Here is a 12500-nt window from a genome sequence, read left to right on the forward strand (position 1 = left end):
ACGGGTCCTTCCACAGTTCCCTGAGGACAGGCGCACTCATTTTAATTCATTATTATTGTTTATTTGATCTATTTTTATTGTTTGCTTATTTACTATTTTTGTATTTAATTATTATTTTTTATATCTTTAAATATTATATTTTTATTATTTATTTTGACATTTTTACATGTTTATTAAGTATTAAGTTACATAAAATACATTTTTATATATTTAAAATTAGTATATGTAAAATATATTTGTATTGTTTGCTTATTTTTATATTTAATTATTATTTTTTATATCTTTAAATATTATATTTTTAGTATTTATTTTGACATTTTTACATGTTTATTAAGTATTAAGTTACATAAAATAAATTTTTATATATTTAAAATTAGTATATGTAAAATGTATTTGTATTGTTTGCTTATTTTTATTTACTATTTTTGTATTTAATTATTATTTTTTTTATCTTTAAATATTATATTTTTAGTATTAATTTTGACATTTTTACATGTTTATTAAGTATTAAGTTACATAAAATAAATTTTTATATATTTAAAATTAGTATATGTAAAATGTATTTGTATTGTTTGCTTATTTTTATTTACTATTTTTGTATTTAATTATTATTTTTTATATCTTTAAATATTATATTTTTAGTATTTATTTTGACATTTTTACATGTTTATTAAGTATTAAGTTACATCAAATAAATGTTTATATATTTAAAATTAGTATATGTAAAATATATTTGTATTGTTTGCTTATTTTTATATTTAATTATTATTTTTTATATCTTTAAATATTATATTTTTAGTATTTATTTTGACATTTTTACATGTTTATTAAGTATTAAGTTACATAAAATAAATGTTTATATATTTAAAATTAGTATATGTAAAATGTATTTGTATTGTTTGCTTATTTTTATTTTCTATTTTTGTATTTAATTATTATTTTTTATATCTTTAAATATTATATTTTTAGTATTAATTTTGACATTTTTACATGTTTATTAAGTATTAAGTTACATAAAATAAATTTTTATATATTTAAAATTAGTATATGTAAAATTTATTTGTATTATTTGCTTATTTTTATTTACTATTTTTGTATTTAATTATTACTTTTTATATCTTTAAATATTATATTTTTATTATTTATTTTGACATTTTTACATGTTTATTAAGTATTAAGTTACATAAAATAAATTTTTATATATTTAAAATTAGTATATGTAAAATGTATTTGTATTGTTTGCTTATTTTTATTTACTATTTTTGTATTTAATTATTATTTTTTATATCTTTAAATATTATATTTTTAGTATTTATTTTGACATTTGTACATGTTTATTAAGTAATAAGTTACATAAAATACATTTTTTATATATTTAAAATTAGTATATGTAAAATGTGTTTTTATTGTTTGCTTATTTAAATAATTTTTTTATTTACAATTTATTTTAATATTTTTTATTCATTTTCACACTCTCTAAACTTTTAAAAATGTACTATGATTTAATTAATTTATAGTGATTTATATTTATCTATTTGTATTGTTTGCTTATTTTTATTTACTATTTTTGTATTTAATTATTATTTTTACATCTTTAAATATTATATTTTTATTATGTTTACAACCCAAAAACATTGCCATGGTATTTTACACATTTGCTATGATATTCATGAATGGGTTTATTATAGTTATATCAAATAAAACTAAGATATTTAAAATGAGTATATATAAAATTTAAATAAAGCACTGTACTGTTAACTGTATTTTTTTTTATTAATTTACATGTATTTTTATTATTTGCTTATTTTATTTGAAATAATTAATTATGTATTTAATTTGATTTAATTTATCTATTTGAATCCAATTTTATTGTTTGCTTATAAAATATTATTAAGAAAATATTTAGTATTTATTAAGTTATATGTTTACAACCCAAAAACATTGCCATGGTATTTTACACATTTACTATGGTATTCATGAATGGGTTTATTATAGTTATATAAGATTTAAATACAGCACTGTCCGGTTAACTGTACTTTTTAAAAAAAATTAATTTACATGTATTTTTATTATTTGCTTATTTTATTTGAAATAATTAATTTGAATTCATTTTCACATTTATTTAATTTATCTATTTGAATCCATTTTTATTCTTTGCTTAATAAATACTAAATATTTTCCTAATAATATTTTATAAGCAAACTATAAAAATATGTTTTACATATACTAATTTTAAATATATAAAATGTATTTTATGTAACTTAATAAATACTAAATATTTTCCTAATAATATTTTATAAGTTACATAAAATAAATTTTATATATTTAAAATAAGTATATGTAAAATATATTTTTATTGTTTGCTTATTTAAAAAAAGATTTATTTACAATTTATTTAATTTTTTTTATTCATTTTCACGCTCTAAACTTTTAAAAATGTACTATGATTTAATTAATTTATACATTTATTTTATCTATTTGAATCCATTTTTATTGTTTGCTTATTTTAATTTACAATTTTTTTATTTAATTATTATTTTTATATCTTTAAATATTATATTTGTATTATTTATTTTGACATTTTTGCATGTTTACAACCCAAAAACATGTACTATGGTATTCAGGAATGGGTTTATTAAATTCTATACCAGTTTAAAATATTCGCCAAATCAACCCAGTTTTAAACCCCAAACACTTACAAACATTAATAATAAATTAATTAAAAATATATTTAAAATGTATTTACATGTATTTTTATTATTTACTTATTTAAAAAATGTTTTACTATTTATATTAATAGAAATAAATTCATTAATTGAATACATTTTTAAATGGATTTAATATTATTTATTTTATCTATTTTTATTGTTTGCTTATTTTAATCAAATTTTTATTTTTGCTTATTTAATTTTTTTTACTATATTATAAATATTTTAATATTTTAATTAATATTTTATATTTTTATATTTATTTAATATTATTTATTTAATATATTTTAATCTATTTTTATTGTTTGCTTATTTTAATAAAATTATTAGATTATATATTCCATACCAGTTTAAAATATTATTAGGAAAATGTTTAGTATTTATTAAGTTAAACAAAATAAAATGTGTATATATAAAATGTACAGTTAAATGTATTTTTATCATGTATTTGCTTATTTAAATCTCATTATTATTTATTTAAATAATTGTATTATTCATTTTTACATGTTTTTCTCCAAACTTTTTTTAATTTATTTAATATAATTAATATATTTGAATCCATTTGCTTATTTTAATCAAATTTTAATTTACTATTTTTTTTTATCTATTTAGCCTAATTATTATCTTTAAATATTATATTTTTTCACGTTTACATGTTTTTCTCTAAACGTTTATTACCCTGCTTTACAAACAAGAACATTTATTTAACAGGAATATGAATGAAATGTGTTTAGTGAGCGGTCACATGATGAACTCACGGGTCGTGGTTGACCTGCCACTGGTTCACGAACACACACGTGTCTTTGGGAATGAAGAATCCGTTGAGCGACGTGTCTTTAGATGTGCTGAAACACACACACACACACACCGTTAGCTCTCTCACACACACACACACCTTCACACACTCGTGATGGCGCTCCACTCACCAGTGAGGGATGGTGAAGGGCAGGAAGGAGGAATGGCGGAAGATCTCCAGGATGAAGGCCTCGAGGAGCGGCAGCTCGGTTCTGTCGGACAGGCGAGGCGTTCGCTCCAGTCCCACCTTCTCACCTGAAAGATTAACGCATTAGCGGCGACCGCAGCAGCGCTAGCTCTAAACACAGCTGAACACACACACTCAGTTCTCTGAGCACATCTGAACACACACACTCACTCAGTTCTCTCTGCAGCCGCTCCTGGATCTCCGGATACGCCACCAGATACACCACAGCCCAGGACAGAGCCGTGCTGATGGTGTCGAAGCCTGCCGATAAACACACAAATAAGTATTTGAACACCTGTCTATCAGCTAGAATTCTGACCCTCAAAGACCTGTTAGTCTGCCTTTAAAATGTCCACCTCCACTCCATTTATTATCCTAAATTAGATGGTCCTGTTTGAGGTGGTTATCTGCATAAAGACACCTGTCCACCATACAATCAGTAAGAGTCCAACTACTAACATGGCCAAGACCAAAGAGCTGTCCAAAGACACTAGAGACACAATTGTCCACCTCCACAAGGCTGGAAAGGGCTACAGGGAAATGGCCAAGCAGCTTGGTGAAAAAGGTCCACTGTTGGAGCAATCATTAGAAAATGGAAGAAGCTAAACATGACTGTCAATCTCCCTCGGACTGGGGCTCCATGCAAGATCTCACCTCGCGGGGTCTCAATGATCCTAAAAAAGGGGAGAAATCAGCCCAGAACTACAGGAGGAGCTGCTCAATGACCTGAAAAGAGCTGGTCCACCGTTTCCAAGGTTACTGTTGGTCATACACTAAGGGCGTTTTCACACCTGAAAGTCCGCACCAAGGTCCGAACCGAAGTTCATGTTTTGATACTTTTTATATATTCGGTTAGTTTTGGTTTGGTTTCTCATTGCAATTATGTGTGCGCACTAAAGAACTTTACATGACGCACTTGCATCCACTCGTCATCATCTATGTGGGCGACATCTGGACATTGATTGGTTTGTAAACGGACGTGCGTCTGACGTCAGCATCTTTGACAAGAGTGAATGAACGGACGCATATCGTCTTTGCCACTATTGAACATTCGCATTGCTTGACTATTTTTTTTTATTCGTTACGTTTAAAAGTGGACATTTCAAGCTTTATATACACATATTTCTCATGTTTGTGAGGCAAGTAGCCTGATGAGTTTCGGTTTATTTAAGACGCTCCAGTTCATGTGTAAAGCATGTGATCGCTCCCGCCATTATTGTCTGCTATAGACTATTTGCTACTTATTTATTAAATCCAGGCAATTATCTGATTAAACGTTGATTAAAATTAAGATACAATTTATACAAAACGAAATTCCCATTAAAGAAATGCTTTCTAAGCAAAATCATACAAAATTTCGTTCAAAATTATTTCTGACTTTCTGTCTAGTGACATATTGCGCATATTTTCACTTTTCATAATCAATGTAGCCTAGATTGAATTTAAAAATAACGATATAATATTTAAACATAAACAGGAACTTCCTGTAAATGGTCTGAAAGTCCGAACCATACAGAAAATGCTTTCACACTAGAAACGAACCGAACCTTTGTTCAGTTTGATCCGGACCGAGACGACCTCTTTTCGTCGGACCAAATTTCGTCAGTTTGGTCCGGACCGTGGTACGGGGGAGGTTTCACACCTGTAATTTTCATTCGGACCAAACTGAAAAGTCCGAAAATCCGGACCAAACAAGGTAGGTGTGAAAACGCCCTAAGACATGGTCATGGTTTGAAATCATGCATGGCACGGAAGGTTCCCCTGCTTAAACCAGCACATGTCCAGGCCCGGCTTAAGTTTGCCAATGACCATTTGGATGATCCAGAGGAGTCATGGGAGAAAGTCATGTGGTCAGATGAGACCAAAATACAACTTTTTGGTCATAATTCCACTAAACGTGTTTGGAGGAAGAAGAATGATGAGTACCATCCCAAGAACACCATCCCTACTGTGAAGCATGGGGGTGGCAGCATCATGCTGTGGGGGTGTTTTCTGCACATGGGACAGGGCGACTGCACTGTATTAAGGAGAGGATGAGATTTAGGGGAACAACCTCCTTCCCTCAGTTAGAGCATTGAGGATGGGTCGAGGCTGGGTCAATGACCCAAAGCACAGCCAGGAGAACCAAGGAGTGGCTCTGGAAGAAGCAGATCAAGGTTCTGGCGTGGCCTAGCCCGTCTCCAGACCTAAACCCAATAGAGAATCTGTGGAGGAGCTCAAACTCAGGCCAGAAACCTGACTGATCTAGAGAAGATCTGTGTGGAGGAGTGGGCCACAATCCCTCCTGCAGTGCAAACCTGCTGAAAAACTACAGGAAACCTTTGACCAAACAAAGGCTACTGTACCAAATATTAACAGTGATTTTCTCAGGTGTTCAAATACTTATTTGCAGCTGTATCATACAAATAAATAGTTAAAAAAATCATACATTGTGATTTCTGGATTTTTTTTTAGATTATGTCTCTCACAGTGGACATGACCCTACGATGACAATTTCAGACCCTCCATGATTTCTAAGAGGGAGAACTTGCCAAATAGCAGGTGTTTAAATGCTTATTTTCCTCACTGTATTTGAAAGCCGATAACTGATATATTGTCCAATAAATCTAAAGCCAAATTATATAATTTCTAAGAGCCTGATTACAAAAACTTGGAGGGAAACACAAAAGTGAGCCACTATTTTAACATTTACAGTGTGTGTGTGTGTGTGTGTGTGTGTGTGTGTGTGTGTGTGTGTGTGTGTGTGTGTGTGTGTGTGTGTGTGTGTGTGTGTGTGTGTGTGTGTGTGTGTGTGTGTGTGTGTGTGTGTGTGTGTGTGTGCGTGTGTGTGCGTGTGTGCAAGTGTGGGTGTGAGTGAGTGTGCATGCATGCACCTGTGAGTGTGTGTGTGTGTGTGTGTGTGTGTGTGTGTGTGCGTGTGTGCAAGTGTGGGCGTGAGTGAGTGTGCATGCATGCACCTGTGAGTGTGTGTGTGTGTGTGTGTGTGTGTGTGTGTGTGTGTGTGTGTGTGTGTGTGTGTGGGTGTGTGTGTGAGTGTGTGTGTGTGGCTGCATGCGTGAGAGTGTGTGTGTGTGTGTGTGTGGGCATGTTTTTGTGAAATATCAGGACACAAATGTGTATAATGTCATGGGTATTACAAAAAGAGGGTGAAATATGAGGACGTTCCCCATGTCCTCACTTTTCAAAATGCTTATAAATCATACAGAACAATTTTTTTTTCACAGAAAGTGAACTGCACAGTCTCCTGTGAGGGCTAGGTTTAGGGGCAGGGGCAGTGTGTGTGTGTGTGTGTGTGTGTGTGATGGGTAGGTTTAGGGTCAGTGTAAGGGGATAGAAAATATGGTTTGTACGGTATAAAAACCATTACGCCTATGGAATGTCCTCACATTTCACAAAAACAAACATGTGTGTGTGTGTGTGTGTGTGTGTGTGTGTGTGTGTGTGTGGCTGCATGCGTGAGTGTGTGTGTGTGAGTGTGACTGTAACTCTACAGCTGTATGTGCTTCTGGTGTGTTTTAGTCAAATGCTGGTGTTCTTAGAGCTGATATCGGATCATGAGAGCCCTAATATCTGCATCCCTGACCCTCCGCTTCTCCAGCACTCACCGGCTCCGAAGAGGTCATTGACGATGCCCACGATCTTCTCGTCCGACACCTGGACGTTGGAGTTCTCGTCCAGCTTGCGGTCCTCGCAGTGGTCGATCAGCGAGTCGGTGATGTCACGGATGTTGTCCTGAAACACAGAAACACACACAGCCGAATAAACATCTGCGTTTGTGTCACCAGTTCTGTAGAAGAGTGTGTGTGAAGCGTGTGTGAAGCTTGTGTATGAAGCGTGTGTGTGTGTGTGAAGCGTGTGTGAAGCGTGTGTGTGAAGCGCGTGTGTGAAGCGCGTGTGTGTGAAGCGTGTGTGTGTGAAGCGTGTGTGTGTGAAGCGCATGTGTGAAGCGTGTGTGTGTGAAGCGCATGTGTGAAGCGTGTGTGATGCGTGTGTGTGAAGCGTGTGTGATGCATGTGTGTGAAGCATGTGTGAAGCGTTTGTGTCACTAATTCAGCTGAAGGGTGTCTGAAGCGTGTGTGAGAAGCGCGTGTGTGAAGCGTGTGTGAAGCGTGTGTGTGAAGCGTGTGTGTGAAGCATGTGGGAAGCGTGTGTGAAGCGTGTGTGTGAAGCGTGTGTGTGAAGCGTGTGTGAAGCGTGTGTGTGAAGCGTGTGTGTGAAGCATGTGGGAAGCGTGTGTGAAGCGTGTGTGTGAAGCGTGTGTGAGAAGCGCGTGTGTGAAGCGTGTGTGAAGCGTGTGTGTGAAGCGTGTGTGTGAAGCATGTGGGAAGCGTGTGTGTGAAGCGTGTGTGTGAAGCATGTGTGTCACTAATTCTGCTGAAGCGTGTGTGAAGCGTGTGTGTGAAGCGTGTGTGTGAAGCGTGTGTGTGAAGCGTGTGTGTGAAGCGTGTGTGTGAAGCGCGTGTGTGAAGCGCGTGTCTGAAGCGTGTGTGTTAAGCGTGTGTGTCACTAATTCTGCTGAAGCGTGTGTGTGAAGCGTGTGTGTGAAGCGCGTGTGAAGTGTGTGTGTGAAGCGTGTGTGTGAAGCGCGAAGCGTGTGTGAAGCGCGTGTGTGAAGCGCGTGTGTGAAGTGCGTGTGTAGCACGTGTGTGAAGCGCGTGTCTGAAGCGTGTGTGTTAAGCGTGTGTGTCACTAATTCTGCTGAAGCGTGTGTGTGAAGCGCGTGTGAGAAGCGTGTGTGTGAAGCGCGAAGCGTGTGTGAAGCGCGTGTGAAGCGTGTGTGTTAAGCGTGTGTGTCACTAATTCTGCTGAAGCGTGTGTGTGAAGCGCGTGTGAAGCGTGTGTGTGAAGCGCGTGTGTGAAGCGTGTGTGTTAAGCGTGTGTGTCACTAATTCTGCTGAAGCGTGTGTGTGAAGCGCGTGTGAAGCGTGTGTGTGAAGCGTGTGTGTGAAGCGTGTGTGTGAAGCGTGAAGCGTGTGTGAAGTGTGTGTGTGAAGTGTGTGTGTGAAGCGTGTGCGTGAAGCGTGTGCGTGAAGCGCTCGCGTCACTAATTCTGCTGAAGCGTGTGTGAAGCGTGTGTGTGAACCGTGTGTGTGAAGCGTGTGTGAAGCGTGTGTGTGTGAAGCATGTGTGAAGCGTGTGTGAAGCGTATGTGTGAAGCGTGTGTGAAGCATGTGTAAAGCGTGTGTGTGAAGCGTTTGCGTCACTAATTCTGCTGAAGCGTGTGTGTGTGAAGCATGCGTGTGAAGCATGACTGAAGCGTGTGTATGAAGCGTGTGTGTGAAGCGTGTGTGTGAAGCGTGTGTGTGAAGCGCACCTTGTCGAAGGTATCGTAGTGGTCCTTGACGATCTTCTGCATGAAGCTGCTGAAGCGAGCGTTGATGGCCAGGAACTTCTTCATGGAGGCGCTGGGCAGGATCCTCAGGATGGGGATGAAGTCCGCAGGGTTTCCGCTTCCCACGATCTTCCCGAACTCGTCGCTCATGTTGACCAGACCCACCAGCTCGTCGTCGTCGTGGCTGTAGCGCCGGCCGAAGCAGATCCCGCAGATCACATTGGCCACGGACACCACGATGTGCCGGAACGGGTCGAAGCTCCCGTCGGACCTCATGACGGCGTGCAGGCGGTCGATCAGGTACAGGCCCTCTTTGCTGATGTGCTCCTCCAGAGCGCAGGAATACCCGCCGCTCTCCGCCTGGAGTGTGGAGAACGTCCTCAGCGCGCTCAGGGCCAGTTTCCTGCGGGCGCGCCACACCCCCACCTGATCCGTGCTGAAGGCCAGGCTCTTCCCGCCGCTGATGTACCTGGTGCTGTAGAGATCGGGCCGGCCGGAGAACTCCTCGCCCTGCTTCAGGAGCGCCTGCCGGATCACCTCGTTCCCGCTCAGCACCACCACGGGCCGCGTGCCGATCTGGATCTGGAAGACGGGGCCGTAGCACTTGCTCATGGCGGTCAGGCTCAGGTGTGGGTTGCTTCCCACCTCCAGCACATTCCCGATGATCGGGAGAGGCTTGGGCCCCGGGAGCTTCTGCAGGCCCTCGGGGATCTTCACACGCATGAGGCGCATGAGCAGATACACCACACATATGGTGATGATGGCCACCAGGCTCTCGGACACCGAGATCGGGCCCAACACGGGGAGAATCGTTAGAGGCATCGCTGTCTTCGGAGAATCGGTTACCTGCGCAAAACAAGAGAGAGAGAGACAGAGATATCAAAATGGTAGCTCTTCTTTCCTCAAGGTTTAGGAGAGTGTTTATGGGGATTCTTCATTTGTGATTTGAGAAGGCCTGGCTCTCAGTCTCCGCTCTAATTCATCCCAAAGGTGTTGAGGTCAGGACTCCAGTTCCTCCACCAAACTCCTCATCCATGTCTTTATGGAGACGCTTTGAGCACTGGAGCAGTCATGCTGGGACAGGAAGGGGCCGTCCCCAAACTGGGCCCACAAAGTCGGGAGCATGAAATTGTCTTGGTGGAACTAACTCCTGAAAAACAACCCCACCCCATAATCCCCCCTCCACCAAACTTGGCACAATGCAGTCAGGCAAGTCCCGTTCTCCTGGCAACCGCCAAACCCAGACTCGTCCATGGGATTGTCAGACAGAGAAGCGTGATTGGTCACTCAGAGAACACGTCTCCACTGCTCTAGGGTCCAGTGGTGGCGCGCTTTACCCCACTGCATCCCACGCTTTGCATTGCACTTGGTGATGTGAGGCTTGGATGAGCTGCTCGGCCATGGAAACCCATTCCATGAAGCTCTACACACTGTTCTTGAGCTCATCTGAAGGTCACAGAAGTTTGGAGGTCTGGAGCTCTTGACTCTGCAGAAAGTTGGCCACTTCTGTGACCCTCAGCATGTGCTGACCCCGCTCTGTGACCCTCAGCATGCGCTGACCCCGCTCTGTGACCCTCAGCATGAGCTGACCCCGCTCTGTGACCCTCAGCATGCGCTGACCCCGCTCTGTGACCCTCAGCATGAGCTGACCCCGCTCTGTGACCCTCAGCATGAGCTGACCCCGCTCTGTGACCCTCAGCATGAGCTGACCCCGCTCTGTGACCCTCAGCATGCGCTGACCCCGCTCTGTGACCCTCAGCATGAGCTGACCCCGCTCTGTGACCCTCAGCATGCGCTGACCCCGCTCTGAGACCCTCAGCATGAGCTGACCCCGCTCTGTGACCCTCAGCATGCGCTGACCCCGCTCTGTGACCCTCAGCATGCGCTGACCCCGCTCTGTGACCCTCAGCCTGCGCTGACCCCGCTCTGTGACCCTCAGCATGCGCTGACCCCGCTCTGTGACCCTCAGCATGCGCTGACCCCGCTCTGTGACCCTCAGCCTGCGCTGACCCCGCTCTGTGACCCTCAGCATGCGCTGACCCCGCTCTTTGTGGCTGAGTTGCTGTTGTTCCCAATGGCTTCCACTTTGTTATAATCCCACTAACAGTTGAGCGTGGAAATATTTAGTATAATATTTGGCCTTATTGCACAGGTTCATTCTCTCACTGGTGTGTGTAGAAGCGAACACACACACACACACACACACACACACTCCTGAGAGCAGCCCATTCTCTCACTGGTGTGTGTAGAAGCGAACACACACACACACACACTCCTGAGAGCGGCCCATTCTCTCACTGGTGTGTGTAGAAGCAAACACACACACACACACACACACACACACACACTCCTGAGAGCGGCCCATTCTCTCACTGGTGTGTGTAGAAGCAAACACACACACACACACACACACACACACACACACACACACTCCTGAGAGCGGCCCATTCTCTCACTGGTGTGTGTAGAAGCGAACACACACACACACACACACACACACACACACACTCCTGAGAGCGGCCCATTCTCTCACTGGTGTGTGTGAAGTGTCTGCAGGCCTAGAGCTGGACTTACACACCTGTGGTCATGAAGGGTTGAGCACCTGAACTCTACTTCTGATATATCTGTGCAGATTAACTGCTGAACATTGTTTGGTTATTTGCATTTCGCAAAATCCATTAATGATAAACTGCACATGGAGAGAAACGTCTCAAGGTCAGAGACGCACACACACACACACACACACACACACACACACACTCAAACACTCACTCACACACACACACACACACACACACACACACACACACACACACACACACACACACACACACACACACACACACTCACACACACTCAAACACTCACTCACACACACACACACACACACACACTCACACACTCACTCACACACCTCAACATTCAACAAGTGCCGATAATAAATAATAAACTCTTGCATGCAGTGCAATTCATATTTACATCTGAAACCCTTTCTGAATAAAGGAATAAATCATGCATACATAAAGAAATAAAGTTTATGTTTAGATCTAAATAAAAAAATAAAAAAAACACACAACACTGAATAACACAAGCCAGAAGAAGCTGAAGACTCACACAGAGCGACCGGATGATTATTCCTCTTCTGCTCAATCAGTGTATCCAGACTCAATCATGGGCTGAAGTGCAGAGGAGCCGGCGGGCGCGCGCTTTATAGAGAAGAGCGCGCCGCGATTGGCTGCTCGTCGCGTGACGTCACGCTGGAGGCTCGTGAATGAGAGCGAATCCGTGATTTTATTATTAATGATCAATCTCTTTTAAAAAAAACATGTGAAGCTACAAAACACCCGACATGAATACGTGCAATATTTTGATGCATGAATACTATTATGATTAATTATATTAATATTAGGATTTATATGATACAACAGCTTCACAATCAACGCATAAATGCACGTTATATATTCATACAGCAATAATG

At 39.8% G+C, this 12500-nt stretch overlaps 2 protein-coding genes across 3 annotated transcripts in view; one reads left to right on the forward strand and one right to left on the reverse strand.

Moving 5' to 3' along the window:
- LOC307131461 (cytochrome P450 1A1-like) overlaps positions 1-12207 on the reverse strand; it is a 13529-nt gene extending 1322 nt beyond the window's left edge. For both annotated transcript variants that reach the window (XR_013817170.1, XM_079825128.1), the window contains exons 1-7: positions 12137-12207; positions 9005-9868; positions 7296-7422; positions 3862-3951; positions 3635-3758; positions 3467-3553; positions 1-20 (exon numbers count right to left, since the gene is read on the reverse strand). The exon at positions 1-20 is cut by the window's left edge. Coding sequence is in view for 1 of the 2 variants with exons in the window: in XM_079825128.1 (XP_079681254.1) it covers positions 1-20; positions 3467-3553; positions 3635-3758; positions 3862-3951; positions 7296-7422; positions 9005-9844 (1288 nt within the window). In the remaining variant the exon portion in view is untranslated. The remainder of the gene's footprint in view (positions 21-3466; positions 3554-3634; positions 3759-3861; positions 3952-7295; positions 7423-9004; positions 9869-12136) is intronic.
- The window catches only part of LOC307132052 (uncharacterized protein), a gene marked incomplete at both ends in the record, with an annotated part of 279581 nt that overhangs the window by 77284 nt on the left and 189797 nt on the right, over positions 1-12500 (forward strand). The window lies entirely within an intron of this gene.

This window comes from Gobio gobio (assembly GCF_949357685.1).
Source record: "Gobio gobio genome assembly, chromosome: 9".
Classification (NCBI taxonomy): domain Eukaryota; kingdom Metazoa; phylum Chordata; class Actinopteri; order Cypriniformes; family Gobionidae; genus Gobio; species Gobio gobio.